The sequence below is a fragment of the Athene noctua genome, chromosome 7, assembly GCF_965140245.1.
Source record: "Athene noctua chromosome 7, bAthNoc1.hap1.1, whole genome shotgun sequence".
Taxonomy (NCBI): Eukaryota; Metazoa; Chordata; class Aves; order Strigiformes; family Strigidae; genus Athene; species Athene noctua.
Genome location: NC_134043.1, coordinates 31707950 through 31728608, shown reverse-complemented (window position 1 = coordinate 31728608; position 20659 = coordinate 31707950). Strand labels below are relative to the sequence as shown.

The 20659-nt window shown below is 40.0% G+C and overlaps 1 protein-coding gene across 4 annotated transcripts in view; it reads right to left on the bottom strand.

The window, feature by feature from the left end:
• The window catches only part of ERBB4 (erb-b2 receptor tyrosine kinase 4), a 648261-nt gene that overhangs the window by 149962 nt on the left and 477640 nt on the right, over positions 1–20659 (bottom strand). For 2 of the 4 annotated variants that reach the window (XM_074910349.1, XM_074910351.1), the window contains exons 13-16: positions 16228–16360; positions 13684–13777; positions 12057–12211; positions 3328–3372 (exon numbers count right to left, since the gene is read on the bottom strand). In XM_074910349.1, coding sequence (XP_074766450.1) covers positions 3328–3372; positions 12057–12211; positions 13684–13777; positions 16228–16360 — 427 coding nt within the window. Of the gene's footprint in view, positions 1–3132; positions 3208–3327; positions 3373–12056; positions 12212–13683; positions 13778–16227; positions 16361–20659 lie in introns of all 4 variants that reach the window. The other 2 variants (XM_074910348.1, XM_074910350.1) reach the window with 1 other exon arrangement.

The window sequence follows — 20659 nt, the reverse complement described above, 5'->3', positions numbered from 1 at the left end:
CCAAAGAGGTCAGCCAGAAAATCTGCTCAACAAACTGACTTAGTGAATCACATGAATTACCATCAGACGACATTGTGATAGGGATGCTATGAATTAAACACCATATAAATACAGACAGAATGTGTGTTACAAATGTGAGGAAAGGCTTCCCCTGCTGCATGATTTCAACTACAGTAAATCAAGACCTATAATGACAATAACCAAAATGTGCAACTAACGACAAGCAGAGGGAAGCATTCATTTCTCCTGTGACTTCTAACTGCTTTAGAGTCTGAAATTTTCCTGGCAGTTAAGAGCACAGTGAAAGCCTTTGTGAGGATAAATTGAACACGTTGAAAATAAATGTGGGTCCTCACAGGGGAAAAAAAAAGCACATGAGATCCAGAAAGTAACCTAATAGCCATTTGAAAAATCTATCACATAGTCTAGAGGAAAAGGACTAAAATAGCCCTTATACATGACACTGAGCTGGAAAACAGGAAAAGAAAAGGGTTGCCTTGCATCCTTTTGGACAGAACTCTACTGAAGTGGAGAGTTTTAAAAAAACCAAACACCTGTGCATAAAGACACGCAATGCCACAAGTAAGGACTTTTTTCCACAAAATGTAAGGGACAAAACATAAGCAGAAAAAATGAAGCTTCACCTGGCATCTGGAAAATGTGCCACAGGATGCACATCTGATTAATCCTCATTAAGTATGACAGGAAGAATTCCTTTGCTGTTCTACCACACTCTTACAAAAGCCTTCAAGTCAATGGATCATAGCAAAACCTATTTGCAAACTGCAAAACTGGAAAGAAAGCAACACTGGTATGAAAATGGAAACAGGTAAAGATGAGAAATACCTCATTCTTTGTGGTTAGAGCCCTGCTCTTACTTTCAGCTGCCTGAACAGCAGGGAGCCCTGCCCTTCAACTGACTGCTAATTCACATCAATGGAAGAAATTCAAGTCAATGGATAAGAATAAAACTGATTATTAATTATTTTAAGGTCTATCCATCTAGGGAGGGTATGCATTGTTAAAGGGACATGAAGAAGGTTCTACCTACAGTGAAATCCATAAATTTTTGATTTACATGTCTACTGTAATAAGAAGTATCTTGCCAGTGCAGTTTTGCCCATTTTCAGCCCAAACAAAAAAAAACCCCATACATTTTCACGCACACACAGAAAAAGCAGTTTCACTAATCTAATAAATATAGAGGCATGAAATTTCCTTCTCTGGCTTGAAAGTGAAAGAATACATACATATTGGCATTTAATACAGTGCAGTGATTTTCCTAAAATAAATTCAATGAAGTTGGAACAAAAAAAATAAATCCATAAGATCTAAAGGAAACATTTGAGAGTCTTCCTCCCTCAGACTCAATGGAGCCGGAAATTATTCACTAGAGCAGAGTAAATCAATTGTTTTAATTTCACCCCCCCACCCCCCCTTGATAATTTGCTTTACTATCTTAACATTAGATTCAAGGATACAAAGCCTAGGATTTACAAAAAAACAATAAAAACCAAAATAAGCATTGCCTGTTAAGACATGGTTTAAGCCCGGCACGCTACTAAACAACACTTTCTTTAGTGTTGTGTCATCATGTCCAAGCTTCCATTCCTTTGATTCCACTTTTAAATACATGTCCCAATTTAACACCCACTGTGACTGACAGGAGTCTTCCCATCAAATTCAGTGGGTATTTGGCAGTACCTCCAGAGACTTTACTATTACCTGAACATTTTCAACGCAAAGGTAAGTTCTGGAGTTATAACATTTGAATTAAACAGTGAACAAGGTCTCACTAACTTCTGGGCTAACAGAGGAAGCTAGAGTGAGCAGCCTGTAAAGCTGTGAGAGTTGCACTAAGCCAACAAATTGTCTTTCTAGTATAAAGCCTGTAATGTGACCTCAAAAACTGATTAAAAATCCATTTGAAATACATGTAATTTATAAACTGGTTACTAAAGCAAAGAACTTCAGCATGGCCTTCATTCTCTGTAGTTTGGTAAGTTCCTTAAATTGATGCAAATAGTAATGCATTTTCTGTATTTGTGTTTTGAGTAAAATTGAGAAAATGGAGACCTTTAAAACTGAATACTTGTTTGGGGCAACTCAGTCTGGATGAGTACATCTGAAACTGAGTCCCTTACAGAAGTATCTCAAACTGGATATCTGAGAAAGAATAAAATAAAATATTGAAAAACTCAGCCTTCTTCTGTTGCTTAAGTCAGAACTCATATTGACTTAATTAAACAAGTATACCATTTGATAGCATTTATAAAGCCCTGTTTTTCAAGTCTTAAACATGTTCCCCCCTCAGTGGCTAAAAATAGGAATATTCACATTATATACACAACTAGGAATGAAAGGCAACCTTAAAATCTTTTTTTAAAGACAGGAAAAAAAAAAAAATCCTTAATGAGGTGAAGTTGATTGAAATGATATATGTTTCATCCCAAAGTAATCCCAAAGCCCGGAAGTCATACTAACCAGTTTGAATTCAAAAATAAACAAACTCAGTGGCAATGAAGGGCTTTCATGAAAAAGAATGCAGAGTATAACCAGAATGTTTTGAGAGTCTTCCTACACTAATTTATTTTGATTGCCATTACTGAAAAATAATATTGCTGCAAGGTTATGATTATTATTTTTTTTTAAACAGGAAAAAAAAAAGTTCAAATAGTGTTATGTGATTTAAGGAAGAAATTCAGTTTTGCTGAAACATTTGGTTTTTCCAAAGGAGTATGGAAGAAAAAGCTTCATTTGCTTTTAAGATGTCTTAAAAATACAACAAATAGAAAAAAGAAAATTCCAATTTAACCAGTTTTCACCATGTTTACTTCTAGTAAAGTATCATAAACACATATGTCTGCAGAAAATTTCAGAATTGAATCCTTATTGATTTAACCTAAAAATAAATTTTAAAAAGGCATTTTTTTAGTCAGCCTAAATGAGTAAGACATTTAGTTGGCTTTCAAATGGAAAAGTAACTTTGCATGTTCAGAAGCGTATCTTACTTAAGGACAAATTATATTCTCCCCAATAATTTGTGTTTCTGAACAAACTGGATAGTATAACATTCCTATGGCAACCAGGGAAGGACCTTGTGTACAAAAATGGAAAAGTGGTGGATGTTACCTAGCATGTTGTGGTAAAGTGGACTGTCGCGTCCATGGATAGTAAATGCAGTCATGACTAGCGGGACCTCTACACCTGCAGGCAATTACAGAACAAAAGATGTCATTTGCCATTCACAAGGACATGCACACACATGCGCCCTTGTCCACACGTGGAGGATGGAAGACACACAGGGAACGATCACTCAGCAAGTACCTATCCATCAGGCCGATGCAGTCTTCAATACGTGGCCCTATGCACCTGCAGCAAATCCAAATTGAAAATAGGGAGAGAAAGAGAGAAATGTTATTTACAGATCCAAGAAGCAGGAATCCTTTCTTTGCCCCACATCCTTAATTATAATTCTCAAGAGAGACCCAAGTCATCACAAAATTATAGCTTCTGACAAAAACAAGCTTGCAATGGGAACAATAACAGCAACATAAACAGCACCCCATGGTTGGGCAAATCTTGGCTCAAACAACACTTAAGGCAGATTTCACCTGCGTACGTGGGAGCCCTGACAATAGAGTTGCTTTTTCGGGATGTTGTCTGAATCATCAAACCTGTGATTACTGCACAAAAGCTGTTCATTTGCAAGATGAAACCTCCGGGAGCACAATGCAAAACTTTTTTTCTTTCTGTAACTGATTCAATTGTTCATTCTGCTCTAAGCTCCTAGCTCGGGCAAGTGCAGAAATATTTTGGAAGCTGACTATACTTGTATCGGGGAAGCTCAACAATGAACTTCCAACAACAAAATCAAGTGCAAAACAGTGTCTGCTGATTCAGGCACTTTATTCTGCTTTCCTTAGATGCTGCCAAAATGCCTCCACCTGCAAAATCAGCAGGTGCTCACCAAAGACAATGGAAATGCAGGGAATCACTTTATGCAGCACCACTAAAGCACAACCAAGGGGAAAGAGTCTTTCTGCAAAACATGGATATGCATGGATTTTCCTTGCCCTCATGAACAGCAGTACACGAAGTCGAAGTCGTGTCCTAGGTCCTCTGCATTCAAATAGCAAGTCAGTTACACATTGACACAGCAGTAAGGATTCTCAGAGACAGATACATAAAGTTAAGCTTTGAGGGGTTAAGACAATCTGACACCCTTTAGGGCTGAATGCCCAGCTAGTCCCTCTGTAGCCATATCAAGCTCTCAGCATTTTAATGAAACCAAACCACTTCAACTCTTTAACAAAATCTCAGAGCCATTTTATTAACAGGCTCTTTGGCTGTAAGTCTAATACAGGACCAGGTGATCTGACACATCAGTAGACTGAAACTCACTTCTGTGGAGGCATTTTAAATTTAAGGTATGATCCCCAACTCTTTTTAAAGTCTCCTACTTTCAGTTTGGCTTTGATAGAGAGATACGCATGTCAGAAATCTGGAAGAGTTCAAATATGCTCCCATGAGATCTTTCCACTTCACCATCACTTACCACTCATTAGTTTTTGCTGTATTTAAATTAGCTATCACTCTGCCATTATAAAACAAATTCAGTGAATTCAATTTCCCCTTACCTGCCCATCATGAAGAACAGAATGCTAATGAACTTAGCTCTTGTTTGTTTACTTCAATTTTTATTTTTACATAAAAACTGTGACATGCAAACACAAATTGTAAGGATTTCCTCAATAATGGTCTCCTTCAGCAAATGTGCAGACATCAAAAGGATTCATTAAATATCCGTGGCCAGATAATGCATAAACCAAAAGGGTAGATTTAAATGCAGTTCAAAAACTTTATATAGAGAGAACTCTTGATAGGTGGTTTTTAAAATTTCAGCTGTCTGGGCTTCAGAACTTAAGAGTTCAGGACTGTATGAATTCTAACCAAACATATCCAACATTTCCTTCCATAGCATTCTCAGCAATTTGCAGAAAGCCAGTTCAGTAATGAAGGAGGCTGAAAAATAGTTGTACAGCTCTTCCATCTCCTAGCATGTCAAGAGAAGCTGAGCTCAGGCTCTTGCTGTAAAAAAAAAAGGCACTCTTCAAATTAGAGGTCTGAGAGCCCATTACTAGTTCAGATAACTGGCAGCCTGTTGTCTTGCAGTCATTTCAAATCTGTACATTTTTTCTCTCAAACTTTTGGAGAACAGGACTTGAATCTGAGGAGAGCTATTTGGACCTCACCCACTCCAAGCTGAAATACCACTGATTTTTATTTAAACCTGTAATCTTCTTCAGTGGATTTCCCAGCCCCAAACAGAAAACGCTGTCCAGGTACAATTTCTGTTACTCCCAGTCATGTTGAACAGTTTCCTACTCTCTGACTGGTTGTCCTGACTACATGCAGTAATGCACAATACTGTGTGAGTAATAGCAATAGCTATTAACAAGCTATTTTGCACCACCAAGTCATCAGTTATTTTTCCTCTGGAAGTAACTTCCTCAGTTTCAGGCTTTTTGACAAATATAAGTACAAGCATGACACAATCATACATTATACTGGTACTCCATTCACCCTAAGGGTTCCTTCTTCCGCTTGGAGTCTAGATGATGTTTTCATTTCCAAGTTAGCTCTGTAAAATTAACTGGTTAACTGATACATGCCAATTTATTAATAATATATTCAATACCTTAAAACAGTCCAACTGAGCTTATACAGAAAATTAAGCTTGAAGCTCATCCTAGCTTTACAGATAAGCATCCTGTCCCCTGCCAGGCAGGGTTAGTAAGGAGCGAGGGTTGCCCTCTATGTCAGTGACAGGTGGAGTGCATGGAGCTTCACCTGGGGATGGATGAGGACCCGACTGAGAGCTTATCAGGATGAAAGGGAGGGCAGGGAGAGGTGACATTATAGTGGGGTGGCTGCTTCAGGCCACCTGACCAGGAAGACCAAGCGGATGAAGCCCTCTGCAGAGAGATGGGAGCAGCCTCACATTCATCAGCTCTGGTCCTCATAGGGGAGTTCAACCACCCTGATATCTGCTGGAGGGACAACACAGCTGTACATAAGCAACCCAGGAGGCTCCTGGGAGGCATTGATGATAACTTCCTTCTGCAAGTGATAGAGGAGCCAACAAAGAGAGGTGCTGTGCAGGACCTTGTTTTAACAAACATGGAGGGGCTGGTGAGGACTCAAGAGATGAGTGAAGCTCAAGGGCAGCCTTGGCTGCAGTGACCATGAAATGGTGGAATTCTAGATCCTTAGGACAGTGAGGAGGGTGCACAGCAAGCTCCATACCCTGCACTTCAGGAGAGCAGACTTTGGCCTCTTCAGCAATCTGCTTGGCAGAATATAATGGGATAAAGCCCTGGAGGCAAGAGGGGCTCAAGAAAGCTGGTTGATAGTCAAGGATCACCTCTTTCAACCACAGAAGTGATGAATCCCAGCAAATATGAAGTCAGGCAAAAATGCCAGGAGGCCTGCAAGGATAAACCAGAAGCTCCTGGACAAGCTCAAACACAAAAAGGAAGCCTACAGAGGGTGGAAGCAAGAATACAGAAAAATTGTCTGAGCAGCCAGGAATTAAGTCAGGAAAGCTAAAGCCCTCAAGAGAATTAAACCTAGCTAGGGATGTCAAAGACCACAAAAAAAGCTTCTATAGGTATGTCACTGATAACAGGAAGACTAGGAAATACGGGCCCTCTCCAAAAGGAAACAGGAGACCTAGCTACCTGGTATATGTAGAAGGCTGAGGTACTCAATGACTTTTTTGCCTCGGTCTTCACCAGCAAGGGCTCCAGCCACACTGCCCAAGGGGCAGAAGGCAAAGGTGGGGACTGGGAGAATGAAGAACCTCCCATTGTAAGAGAAGATCAGGTTCGAGACCACTTACGGAACCTGAGGGTACACAAGTCCATGGGACCTGATGGAGGACATCCTCAGGTCCCAAGAAAACTGGCAGATGAAGTGACTTAGCCACTGTCCATTCGCCAGCCACTGTCTATATTTGAGAAGTTGTGGCAATTTGGTGAAGTTCCTGCTGACTGGAAAAGGGGAAACATAACCCCTATTTTCAAAAAGGGGAAAAAAGGACATGCAGTTAACTACAGGCCAGATAGTCTCACCTCCGTGCGCAGCAAAATCATGAAGCAGATCCTCCTGGAAACTATGCTAGGCCACATGCAAAATAAGGAGGTGATTGGTGACAGAAAACATGCCTTCACTAAAGGCAAATCATGCCTGACAAATCTGGTGGCCGTCTGTGATGGAGTTACAGCGTTGGCAGATAAGGGAAGAGCAACTAACATCATCTAACTGGACTTGTGCAAAGTGTTTGACACTATCCCATATGACATCCTTGTCGTCTCTACATTGGAGAAACATGGATTTGATGGATGGACCACTTGGTGGGTAAGGAACTGGCTGGATGGCCACACTCAAAGAGTTGTGGTCAGTGGCTTGACATCCAAGTGGAGAGCAGTGACGAGTGGCGTCTTCAGGGGTCGGTGTAGGGACCAGCACTGTTTAACATCTTTGTTGGTGACATGGACAGTGGGATTGAGTGCACCCTCAGCAAGTTCTCCAGTGACACTGAGCTGTGTGATGCAGCCAACATGCTGGAGGGAAGGGATGTGCCATCCAGAGGGACCTGGACAGGCTGGAGAGGTGGGACCATGTGAACCTCATGGAGTTCAACAAGGCCAAGTGCAAGGTCCTGCACATATGTCGGGGCAATCCCAAGCACAAATACAGGCTGGGCGAGGAGTGGATTGAGAGCAGCCCCAAGGAGAAGCACTTGGGGGTATTGGTGGATGGAAAACTGCCTGTGAGCTAGTGATGTGCGCTCACAGCCCAGAAAGCCAACTGTGTGCTGGGCTGCATCCAGAGAAGTGTGGCCAGCAGGGCGAGGGAGGGGATCCTCCCCCTCTACTCTGATCTTGTGAGACCCCATCTGCAGTGATGTGTCCAGATCTGGGGGCACCAACATCAGAAGGACACGGACCTACTCAAGTGGGTCCAGAAGAAGCCACGAAGATGATCAGGGGCTGGAGCACCTCCCCTGTGAGGACAGGTTGAGAGAGTTGGGATTGTTCAGCCTGGAGAAGAGAAGGCTCCGGGGAGACCTTAGAGCGGCCTCCCAGTACTGAAAGGGGCTACAGGAAAGATGGGGAGGGACTCTGCATCAGGGAAGGTAAGGATAGGATGAGGGGTAACGGGTTTAAACTGACAGAGGGCAGATTTTGATTAGATATTAGGAAGCAATTCTTCCCTGTGAGGGTGGTGAGGCACTGGCACAGGTTGCCCAGAGCAGCTGTGGCTGCCCCCTCCCTGGCAGTGTTCCAGGCCAGGTTGGACGGGGCTGTGAGCAACCTGGGCTAGTGGAAGGTGTCCCTGCCCGTGGCAGGGGGGTTGGAGCTAGATCATTTTTAAGGTCCCTTCCAACCCAACCCATTCTATGATTCTATGATCCTTTGAAAGAAAATGATGAGTTAAAAGAGTTTTGAAAACTGTGAGAAACAAGTGTGTTTTTCCTGAAACAATCCTATTTCCCTGTCACAAATATCGTCTTCCAACAATTTTCCTTAGGAGTGAAAGGTGGGGTCTTTAACTGTTCACAGATGTGGAGTAGTGAAGCCATTTCTGGTCAGATGAGTTCTCAAAAATCTGTCATTGGAAACAAACAAAACTGATTATAAAATGTTATAGATGGATTAACTCTGGACAGGAGAAAACCTTGGTTCTGGCAATGACCTAGTCATCCAACTATTGCTATAGATAAAGTCAGACAACTCAAAACCAGGGGGTTACTTAGTTAACAGGAAGCACGTACTGATGGTGATAGTAAGAAAGTTGAAGAGGGGCAGCAGGTTGAAGGAAATTTTGCATCTACAAAATAGTAAGGGTTTATTATTCAGCGTTTTTTGCCATTGAATTTGCACTGTTGTTTCATCTGAAATTTATAATCCCTTCCTAAAAATACACCTAAGCTTTAGGGGCAAGACAGTCCTTCTGCTTTCAAACCCCTTCTGGAGAGCGCATGTGTTGATAAGACTCCCATGACGTCTCTGCTCTTGGCTGAGAAAGAGAATAATGTTTTGGTGAAGAGCAATACACTTCCTTCAAAAAGTTGTGTGAGGAAATGCATCTCTATGATGAGGAGAGGCATCCAGTGAGATCTCCCATTTGTGTCTTGTCCTGTGAGGAAGCAGACCATCAAATGCTATTATATAATTAGCATTTTATGTCTGTGGAAGTGTTCCATTTTGGTTAGCTCTGCAAGACAAGGTGCCAAATGCTTTCTGACTCTCTTGAATTAAATGGGAAAGCTGTCCCTAATGCCTCAGATCTGCTCTGAATCGGCTTCAAGGAGCTGATATTTATCATGGGGATGCAAGGCCAAGAGCACAGTTATTGCATCCAAGGAAGTCACTCCTTGATAGTTCTCTTATTCAATGTAAGATCACTAACAGGGCTGGATAATTACACACCTGTTAATAGAAGCAGTCATTATACTTGAATAAGGGAGTAGAAAGGTGTTATCAAATCTCATGCTCTAGGGTGTAAAGGAATCATCTACAAATGCCATGACAAAATTGTGGCAAAATCCTCACAGGAAACACAGAGGTGGGGCAGATATCTTCTTTGGTGACAACAACAGGTGGGGATGACTAGAAACAATGTATGAGAACTAACAACCCAATTTAGAAAGCAGCCTGATTCAAAGAGAGCAGCACTGCAGGAATGAAATAATACCACACCGGGAGCACTGCTCTGCAGCAGCTCAACACTTTTTGATGAGTATCCAAGCTGTACTGCTAGGGTATCGGTTTTATTCCAGCAATTGATCTGACAGAGAGGAGAACAGACATGCCAGATGAAGTAGAGTTATGGTTTCTCTGTACCATTCAGTTGTGAGCCAAATATCAAGATGTGTTCTCTCCATAACCTATTCCACTGAACAATCCTGATTGAGAGGAATTTAAATATTAATTTCTAGAGGAAGGGTATAAAACTAGAGAATTCAGTATTAAAGGAGAAAAGGAGAGAGAGCAAATGATTTCCTTTCTCTCTGTGGGCATATTCAGCCCCTGACAACGCTGGCAAGAAGATAGACAACCCATAAACCCCAAACATCTGGGGCAGTCATTAACAGTTTCATTAACATAATCACATGCCAGAAAGTCTCTAGGAACAGTAGAAAAGAATACATATGCTTACCCAGATTTGGGGGGTGGTGGGGTGTTGTTTTTATGAGGAGTTAACAAAATACCTAAGAACAGACACATTAACTCTTTAGTAAGAGGGTGAGGATTCCTATGAGAATTTGAGTCAAGGCAAAGGGATAGCTCTTCATTTGGGAGATCACCACACATTTGCATATGTAACCTGGGTGAGACCTTTGGCCCTTTTACTAGTGGTAGTTTGTAATTTCTCCAGGGATTGGCACACAACTCTAAATGAGACATTCTTTCACCTCATCAGCTGCAGAAAATATAAAAAAGGGAAACCTGAAAGTTCAAGAATTAAATTACAACATCATTCAGCAGAAAGTAACCGTGTGTCACCAAGGGTTGCCAATGAATACTGGCAAGTTCAGTTACAACTGCCTAATGTCCTTCTTATTTGTTCATGAACAAGAAAGTCAGATTTCCATCACAAGGCATAAAAGCCTCCCTTCTTGATTCCATTCTATCCAGGGAGATAAAAACAAATGACCACTTGCAAAATACTGATGCATATGAAGAACTGAAAGGCATGGAAAACATTCTGCTCCTTTCCTCGTTTAGGAGAAACACAGTTATGCCATGAAGATTAGTAATAGATCAGTTAAACCTCCCCAGAAAAGAGGAGAGAATAGGAAGTGTCATATACTGGTCTTCTGTGAGTCCAGCAGAGCTGCAAGGCACTTCTTATGCAGGGTGGACAGTAAATCTATCATCCATAGCTGGGCTTGTCAGAATCAACCAGAACTGGCACTTCCACCATCTATGAGAGCCAGAACCAGAGCTCCTGAAGTGAGCTCATCTTTTCACATTGTTTCTTCTTACACTCTTCTTTCACAGTAGCAGCATTTTTCTTATTGCATAAGTGATTTAAAGGGTCTGAGGGGAAGACAAATCTTTAACAGATCCTGGCTGTGTCTTTGTGATCTCACTTTCATTTCCCTAATGGTTCTATTGTAATTAGATTTGCAAAACCAGCAAAAGGTCTCATTTTGAATAGCAACAGCTGTTGACATCAAGATTACACTGAATAATTTACTGGTTTAATTTTAGCTGCTAAACAATAAGAGCCTCTTGTCGAAGTTTATTTCACTCACTGAAGTTTTCTCTTTTTACCCCTGGCTGCCTCTTTCTTTGTATGCTGGACATCACCAACCGACTCATCAAAAAGACATTTATAACTTATGTGGCCCATGAAAAACAATAGTTGTGCAACAAAATAATAGTAGTCACATACACATGTTCCTAATTCTGGCTCAGATACATGGGCTGAATACTTCCAAATGTAACAAGTGATTTTGGGCACTTAGGACCTGAGAAACTGACACTCAGACTCCTGTGCAAAGTCTGGTTTCAGACAAAACTTTTGCATCGGTCCCCATATGAAAAAGAGAGCAGTAATGCTTTCAATCTTACAGTAGTGCTGCCAGGTTAGTTCACCAATATGAAGAAACAGAGATGAAAATTCTGTCAACAAGCAAATACTAGAAACAAAGTAATTTTACAGGCCTACACTTAGGTGTCAATGGCAGCATTTGCTACAAACCAGTGGTAGCTAGAAGGAAAGCGAAGAGAATTGCTGTGAAAAGTTGTTCTCTATGGTTTTCAAAACAGATGTAAGCTTTCTTCTGTTAAGCTGCTGGACATTCATGACTAGAACCTGAATGTCACAAGACACCTGAAAATCAAAGGTTGCAGTACTGCTGCACGCACTCCGTTTCCAGGAGTGGGACAACTGCTTTACCAAGCCAAACTGTATGTAAATCATCATGTGCTATAAACAGTAAATAGAATGGTTCACTTCACAGAATTTACACTTACCCTTGGGTGCAGTTTGGATGACACGGATGGCACTCACGATCCTCATCAGCGTATTTGAAAATGAAGCTGTTGGCCCCCTGTAAGCCATCAGGACATTTTTCCACACAATTTGGACCATCCTTAAAATGGAAACACTTTGTGCAATGGTCAGGTCCCTGGAGAGTATGGAAGAAAGAAATGCAGTGTACTCAACTCTGTCTTCTCCTGATGCACTAGAACTGCAGGTCCTAGACTGACAGGCAATAACAGCAGTAGCATTTCTTTCCAAATGAACAGTGAATTAGCTGTGTGGTTCCATATGTAGGAGCTATATGCTCCTCTGTTAAAGGAGGAGCAAGCATATAAATCCTGGTGCTTTTGGTCAGAAACAACTTCTGCAGAATGTAAGGCTAAATTTCAGCTTCTAAACATGTTTCTCAATACTACTGATGTGCTTAACACAATGGGCATCATACCCACTTGAACTCCAAGAAATTTCCCACAACATTGTTCAATACTGACCCACATGCGCAAAGCAACTGCAATGGCCTTTCAGTGGGATCCCCTACCTCTGCACTCCAGAACTACTTTCCACACTGTGTTCTCCCTACGGTATCTGATCACAATAGTGAAGAGCTACACGGGCTCCTTCTTCTTAATACATATGTAGACCAGACTGTTAGAAGCTACAAACCAAGGCTCCTGGACACTGTAGAAGTAGAATTTTAAAGCTGTGATGATAACCTAGTGTATAAACAAATCTGCTGTTCAGGTTGGGCACTGGTCTAGAATTTTACATTCATGACCCCTGCTTACAAATCCAAATTTCCCTCGTGGGTGGAGCACCTTAAACATTAGCTCCTTGCTTTATGGTTGTGTTGTAGAAAACACACTATTGCAAAAAAAATGATGATAGCTACTGAACAGAAGAAAAAGGCAAATCACAGAAATAAGGAAATAAGTTATGAGTTAAATTTTCTAAACAATGAAGAGACTAAAATACAAATCCTCATTGCCCACAATACTTGTGACTTTTAATCTTAGCAATATAAAGAAAGAGACAACTTCTATCTCACAAAAGAGCAATAATCTTTGAAAGAAGAATCACTGGCCATTATAAAGGTGACAGCTACAGTTGACATTCATTTAGGATGCATGAAAAAAACTTCTATCAAAGCAACCTATAAGGCTAACTTAAGCTAAATAAAACAAACATCATATTGTTCAAGCTAATCAAGAGATCGAGGCAAATTTCCACAATTTTTTGTGAAAAAAAAAAAAGGTTACTGAAGTTGTAGTATAACAGGATAGAACTGAGCATAAAGAATGAAAACCATTAAAAATAAAGGCACTCAAATCACAACTGCATACTATCATTTAAAAGTTTTGTGCATCTGTACCACTAAGCATTAATACAACTCAGAAAATTTTTTAAGCTGTTTTGTTAAGGAATCTTTTCCAAGGAAGTTTATTCCCAGCACCAATTTAACATGAGCAGAATTCTTTCCCTACATGCAGAATAGGTATATTTCCTGCTTTTGTTAACATTAATTTTCAATAGCTACTTTATAGTCTGTAAGCAGAAAACAGAGTCTGTGCTTTAGTACACTTTAACAAGCTACCCCATAACAAAAAATTTTGCTCTTACCGGCCCATAGCATGTGATCATGTTTTCTTCCATCTTTTCACACTGGGGATCACACTCCACACAAACAGAACCATTTGCAAATTCTCGAAATTCCCTAGGAAAGTATTTTGGAGACAGGTTAGGAGAAAGCAAAAATGAGACTGAAACAGAGACAAAATAGCTGTTGCTTCACCTGGGGGAAATCATTTCAGCTTCACTAGGGTCAGCAGACTAGGCCAGCTGAGATCACTTCTGTTAATGACGTTATGTTGATTTATACCAGCTGAAAACTGGGCCCCATCAGGAACCTCATTCATGGGCAGGTGAAGCTGAAGACATCTTGTTTACCAGTATAAAACTATAGTGTTTTTTTCCCCCTCTTTGCTTAGGAAAATATGGGCCTCATTAACAGGACAACGTAACTAATTTTTTTATTTTTATCTATGGAATTATCATTCATAGCTCAGATTCAGGAAGCCACTTGTTACATGTGAGATGTCACTATTGGGTAGGAAAGGATTAGAAAGAGCACTGATCACAGTGCAGCTCTTGTTTTAGTTATGTCTCTACAAACACTCTTGTTTTAAAGCCCATTCTCCAAAAGGCTTGTAACTTTTTCATCAACAATTCTAGACTAAGATCTGAATCTATAAAATGTCAAAACAAATCCTTTTGCTTATACATTTCATGTATCCACAAGAAACTATCACCCAAGTGTTTTTTTTTTAATTAACCATTTGTAAGTGGGGAAAAAAAAAAGTAGTGACAGTAGGTGGTATTTCTTCCTTTAAATGCCAGGTGTCTCATTACAGGTGACAGTTGCACCTCACAAAAAACCTCTGGCACTTTCTCAACACAATTCATCCCACCCTCTTCTAGACTGAGATGAATTAACATCTGAACAGGTCATTTTTGTCCTACTGACCATAGACAGAATCTAACTAGCCCAGACTGAACACCACCTGAACACCTGCTTTGCAGGTGGATCTCATCTTGTTGCTTTAAGCAGTTAAGATATTTACATTAACCAGTTAAAGATGTGCTGTACACTTATATTAGTGGGCTCTATTAATATCCAGGAGGAGGAAGGCCTCTGTGCTTAGTTTACTGATGTTCACCCTCCACTCCTCCATAGAGTAATTAGTACCTACTGCAACAATACAACTGAAGAAAACCTCAATTGCCAATGGCAAGTGAGCTCACACTTCTCTTTGCCTTTGGAGATAGATCTTTCCTGTTGAGGACTAACAGAGAAGTCAAATACATCTGACCCTACCCTGAAGTACTGTTGTTGCCCTGCAAGATGAATGTGAAAAGCTCTCACACAAACAAAAATTCTCCCCAATCCCAGGTCACAAATCACTTCACATATTTAGGAAGGAACTGATCCTGTGGAAAGAGTAAATACCATTCACTAATGAATACAGATCAGAACATTCTGACCTGAGGGCTGGTAAGGAGAGCCTCCTCATGATCTTACCATGCTAGGCTTCATGGAAGAAAGCCACCAAATGTGGTCCAATATATTCTGGTGCACATGACAACATAACTGTGGTCTGCAACTTTTCTTTTTTTGGGGGGAGGTGGGGGAGGAAAGAAGAGGAGCTTTTAAGCACATAAAACTGTCCTCTGACAAGATTTTTTTTGCATGCATTCTGCAAATAGAAGAGTTTAGAACATTTTCATGTTTGTATAGGAGTTCATTCAAAACTCTTTCCAATTACAGGAGTTGACATCCAAGACAGGAAAAGAAAGAGGATGAAATCATAAAGTGATCTTATTTTTCAATTAGCAGCATGAGCTCAAAAAGATGATTTAAATAATTTAGGTTTTTTATGTTGACTTTAAGAGAGGTGCGGGGGACCTTGCTATATTGTTATACAGGAAGTAAAATTTTACCTGTTTCCTTCCACAGCTTAATTATGAATTTCTGCTGCTGCAGCTAATATAAGCAGTTCAGCTCCATTTTCTGTCCTAAGGCAGATTCAGCCACCTTGTCTGTGCTGTAGGTAGGTATTCCCCCACCCATCCTCCAGAAAAGATGGTGTACATGCATGAGCAGCAGAGGAAAGGGGAGGAAGAACTCATGTTGGTTTTATTATTTACATTTGTGTGTATACATACACAGTGCATAATGAAAAAAGAGAGACTTTTCCTAATTTTGGGTCCTTATTCAGAGAAATTCTTTATCACATGCCTAAATCTAACTCATACATAATTGTATGTGTTTCTGAACAAGGGTGTCATTATTCAAGTAGGGCTCAATGGTGGGTTTTTTTCATGAGTCTTTACCTAAACTGTTCACATCATGAGCAGTGCAAAAGGTGCAACAAACTTTTGATGTTGCATGAAAATTTTACTCAGCAGAAGACTGGGTAAAACCTTCTACACAAGTTAAGATTTAGAAATCCTTAAAACTTATCCCACAACATATTTCACTCAAAATCAGTAACATTAGCAATGGAGCCAGATATTGATTAATGTAAAACCAAAAGAACTGACTCATTAAAGTCCTGAACAATGTAATCAGCAACTTTAGGGGAAAATGCAAGGGGAATATCTTACCCATCATACAGGTTGCAAGAGTCTATGCAGGTCCGTCCCCTGATGAAGCGCTTGCAGGAGAGACACTGGTCTGGCCCTGGCCCCCAACAGCCATCACTTGAGCATAACTCATTACACACCATTCCATCAGCAGCTGCACAGAGAGAGAAGCGACTGTCATTAATTTACATAGTCCTTTGAAATCCAGAGGAAAACATTTCATTCAGCATTCTGCCATACTCAGAAAAGCAAACTGAACGTTCAGATTTTCTAGAAACAGAATAGCAGAAAATTATCATCATACCACTACAGAAGCACACTGTGCACTCTCAGTTTGAATACTATAAACACTTCTGGTTGTTTCCTTCCAAAAAGGATATAGTAGAGTAAAAACAAGGTTTAAGAGAGTGCTACAAGGATGATCAAAATTAGAGAAGAGCTCCTACATCAGGAATAAACAGAAAAGTATCCTTAGATATGGGTGAGAAAGAACATTATAAAGGTCTATAAAATCTGAATGACAAGAAGGTGGTAAGCACAAAACAATTGTTCAGTGCTTCTTCCAAGTCCCTCATGAGCATTCAAAGAGACAGGAGCACAATAGGGTTCAAAGTGAGATTTTTCTTCATAGAAAGTATAGATCAAACTGCAGAATTCCCTGACACAGGACATGGTAAATGCCAAAAATTTAAAGGATTTCAAAAATCAATTGTCCAGTTCCACAAAAGGGCTATTAAACTAAGATATAAAGCACTACCTCTGAATTGAGAACTCCCTGAAATAAAATTTACAGATGGTACGTAAAAAGTTGAAGGAAAATCACCATTAACTGTGATTTCTTTAATTGTTTATTGCAAAAGCACCTGAAGAGCCAAAGAGCCTTTATATTAAAACCCCCAAACCCACACAAAATAAACTACTAAAAAAGGGTGGGAGGGAAAGGTTGCTTCAAACAGCATAATTAATTCTGTAATTTTATTTTACAGAAACCCTTCTCTACATAAATATCTAGACAACTGTGACAGATGAAGAAAATGAGCAAAGGGCAAAAGAAAACACATGTTCTCTCTCCAGCATCTGAAGAAAGTCCAGTCACACAGTTTCAGTCAAACCCTGGCATGTGAAAGGGTAGATCTCTTAATCTGAATTCACTCTTGCACGATGAAACGTCTAACGCAAATAGATTACGTACTAGACGGAGTAGGATGAAAAGAGCAGCAATCTTAAATATCAGAGATGGCAAATACATAAACACTTCTTTGATTTTAAACCAATGGAACCAAGTTGAGGAAAGTGCCAAATAATAAATTAAAAGTAGGCTTGCTGGTAGAATTCTACAACCCCCTCCAACACTGTAGCATGAAATGTCCAGTGGGGAACCACCACACATGTACTGAATACATGTATTAAACAGCAACTGCATATGCCTAGCACACATTTAAAGACAGGCAATAGCAAAATCAACAGAAGATATTTTTACAAAATGCATAAAGCCCTCTGGCAGCTTTATATTAAATAAAAAGACAGTAGTACTATGTGCACTATTTTTCTACACTTGTTTCAGTACAGCAGCATTGCTGGGTGACCGGCAAAAAACCACCCTGTTTCATTTTCATTTCAGGATACCTGATGAGTTTCTCTCCACTGTCAAGGCTGGAATAGTGCAGTTAGGTACTGTCGATTACAATCTACCTTAACAATTAAAGAGTATACTGAGTTTTATTACCTGAGAAGCACAAAGCCCTTCTAAATCACAAAAGAGAACAGCAGAAAGATGCTTTCTACTCTCCACAGCATGTTTTAAAACTGGTTATTCTGTGCTATGGTGTATATAATGTCCCACGTTTGAAGCACTGAATATCCATCACAGCAGCCTACTGTACGGGAGAGTACACTGCTTCATACAGCGGCTGCCTCCTTAACCGCTCCTTAATCGCTCCTTTTCATCAGGCAGCATTGTCTGATGTTAGCACCATGCCCGTCAAACACATCTTTCTGATCTATATAGCATGCCTAGCCTATGTCCTCTTCTATTTCCTACAAGGCAATTCCTGCACCTCCTTTTGCCTGCTGAGATGCACGAAGTTCATGTCACACTGGCATGGTTCTCTCCTTTGATATACACTACCTGTCCTGTCACCGTCACCCTGCTTTCTGACCTCTGAATTTATTACAAAGCACTTCTTAGAAAAAAAAAAAAAAATGCAACAACTGTATGCAAGCCCATGTAGTGAGTAGGGGAGAGGAGTGAAGATTCTTCCATATTTCCTTTCTTCTTGCAATAGGACGTTTTCTTTATCGAGACTGAAAATGGCAGATCGTTGTCTATTCATTTGGTTTTCCGCATAGAACATTTTCATAATTCAGTGGCAAAAAAGGACATTTCACCTTTACAAGCAGCACAGGAAACAATCAAGGATTTCATGTCCTCCAGCCCTCACAGGCAAACTGATCCAAGAACAAGAGACTTCAGCAGCATGCTTCCTATTTGTACAGTGCTGTAGCTGTCTCTGAATGGCTTTGCTGTCCAATATAGGTAATTCAGTAGGTAGATGAGCACTATCTTATTCAATACAATATTATAAATAACCTTGGACACAAAAAGTCTGCACACTCATGTCTTATCAAGGCTGGAATGCCTGAATATATACACACATTTTTAATATCACATACACTTTCTTAATGACAACATTCAGAAGGTGTTCAGAAGTATCCTTTTGATCCTCTTTTGCCTCAAACCTCAAATTAGCCCAACATAAAATAATTAAATTTAGCAGTAATTCCAGGTGGTCATTTAATTTCCTTTAAAGTGTATTAATTATCACAGATTCCAGCACAGCAAGACAGACCTGAGCTAGTTAGCATGCCATTTTGTAGAGATTTCTTATTGTCTTTCCCTGAGGTCTACTGTAAATCAGGAGACAGTCTGCTGCAGTCCAAGGAGCCACACCACACACAGCCAGTATGAGCAGGGACAAGAAATTCAGCTTTTCATTATTGTCCTAACTCTAATAACTTTTTTTTTTTTTTTTTTTGCTAGCAGTATTTTTATAACAGATGTCAGTAGTTCCACTATGTTACTGACTGAACTTCACCGAAATCAAAAGAATAATTAGGCAAAAGCTTTGGATTAGCAGATGTTACCTGTGTAGCCAACACAGTTGCCATTTTCATCCACTTTGAGACATTTCATGTATATCTCAGCCTATTGCTGTCTTTGTGCAGTACAGTTCAGGAGGTGCACTGACTTGGTATTACAAGGCCAGTTTGGGCCTATTTCATGTTAATTGCCTACAGGAGCATGCAGAAAAAAGTTCCAGGTGATACAGTTGGTCATTTCAGGGGAACCTCAATTATACCTGAGGATTTAGAGCACACTTGAGGGCTCCCTTGGAGCAGACTCCAGCACTTCACGCCTGGTCTGCCACTCTCCCTTGATCTCATCCAGTCTCATGGTGACAAGTGACTGACACTGACCAGACAAATATATGAGTCTTGTCTCATGTTGCCTGCCACAGGGACACCTGGGATTAACAGGCAGCTTCAGGCTTAAACTGTATCAGAAAAAAAAAACAACAAAAACCCAAAAAAACCCCAAACCCTGAAATTATCACAGTTCTAATTAAGCAAACTTTTTATATAAATAGTTTTATTTCCTACTCAATGACTCACTTGAAGTGCTTGTCATGCAATAAAAACCCCACACCCTGCTTTGTTCTCATTTTCAATATTAAGAATATCATTAATTCTTCTGATTTTGTTTTATACACTCTTGACATTGAAAGGCAGTTTCCTGTTTGCTTTCTCACCTTTTCTTGTAACTGGAAATTGTGCTTTTATTACTAGTGATTTCCTTTCTTTTCACTGTTCTCAGCTGTCAGACTACTCTGTGATCAGGAATTTACACACACACGCACACAGTGTTGCACTAAAATAGCCCTTCAAATAGCAAGTGACACTATTACAAGATAGCTCAGAAAATATACTGAGTAACCTTATGCAAACAAAACCAGAGCTTTTCAGTAAAGAAAATCATGATTACCCTATTGAAATCTAGCCAACACAGTGCCTGTAAGTCTGTGAAAAAAGCAATAGAAAAAAAAATTCAGCATTTCCTTCTGCTTATTTCTAAGTCATAGAAATGTTTTCATAAATGAATCTTGGCAATAAGGGAGTGGGTTTTTTGACAACTTATAAAAACCCATTACACTTGCCGTCTTCCTCTTCTTTAATTATAGGGATGGCTAAAGAAATGTTTCAATTTTAGACACATTATTTGGCATTTCCATGGACTGAGAATGTTCTGAAGCTCCAGCATATCACACGGCCATATGTGGAAGGAAAGAACAATAATGCTTGTGACAGGAACTCATTTTCATTGGGAGTTTTAGAACAACTGTTCATTCTTTATTAATGGGGTCACACAGGTTAGAAGCAGAAAGGTTCAATGTTT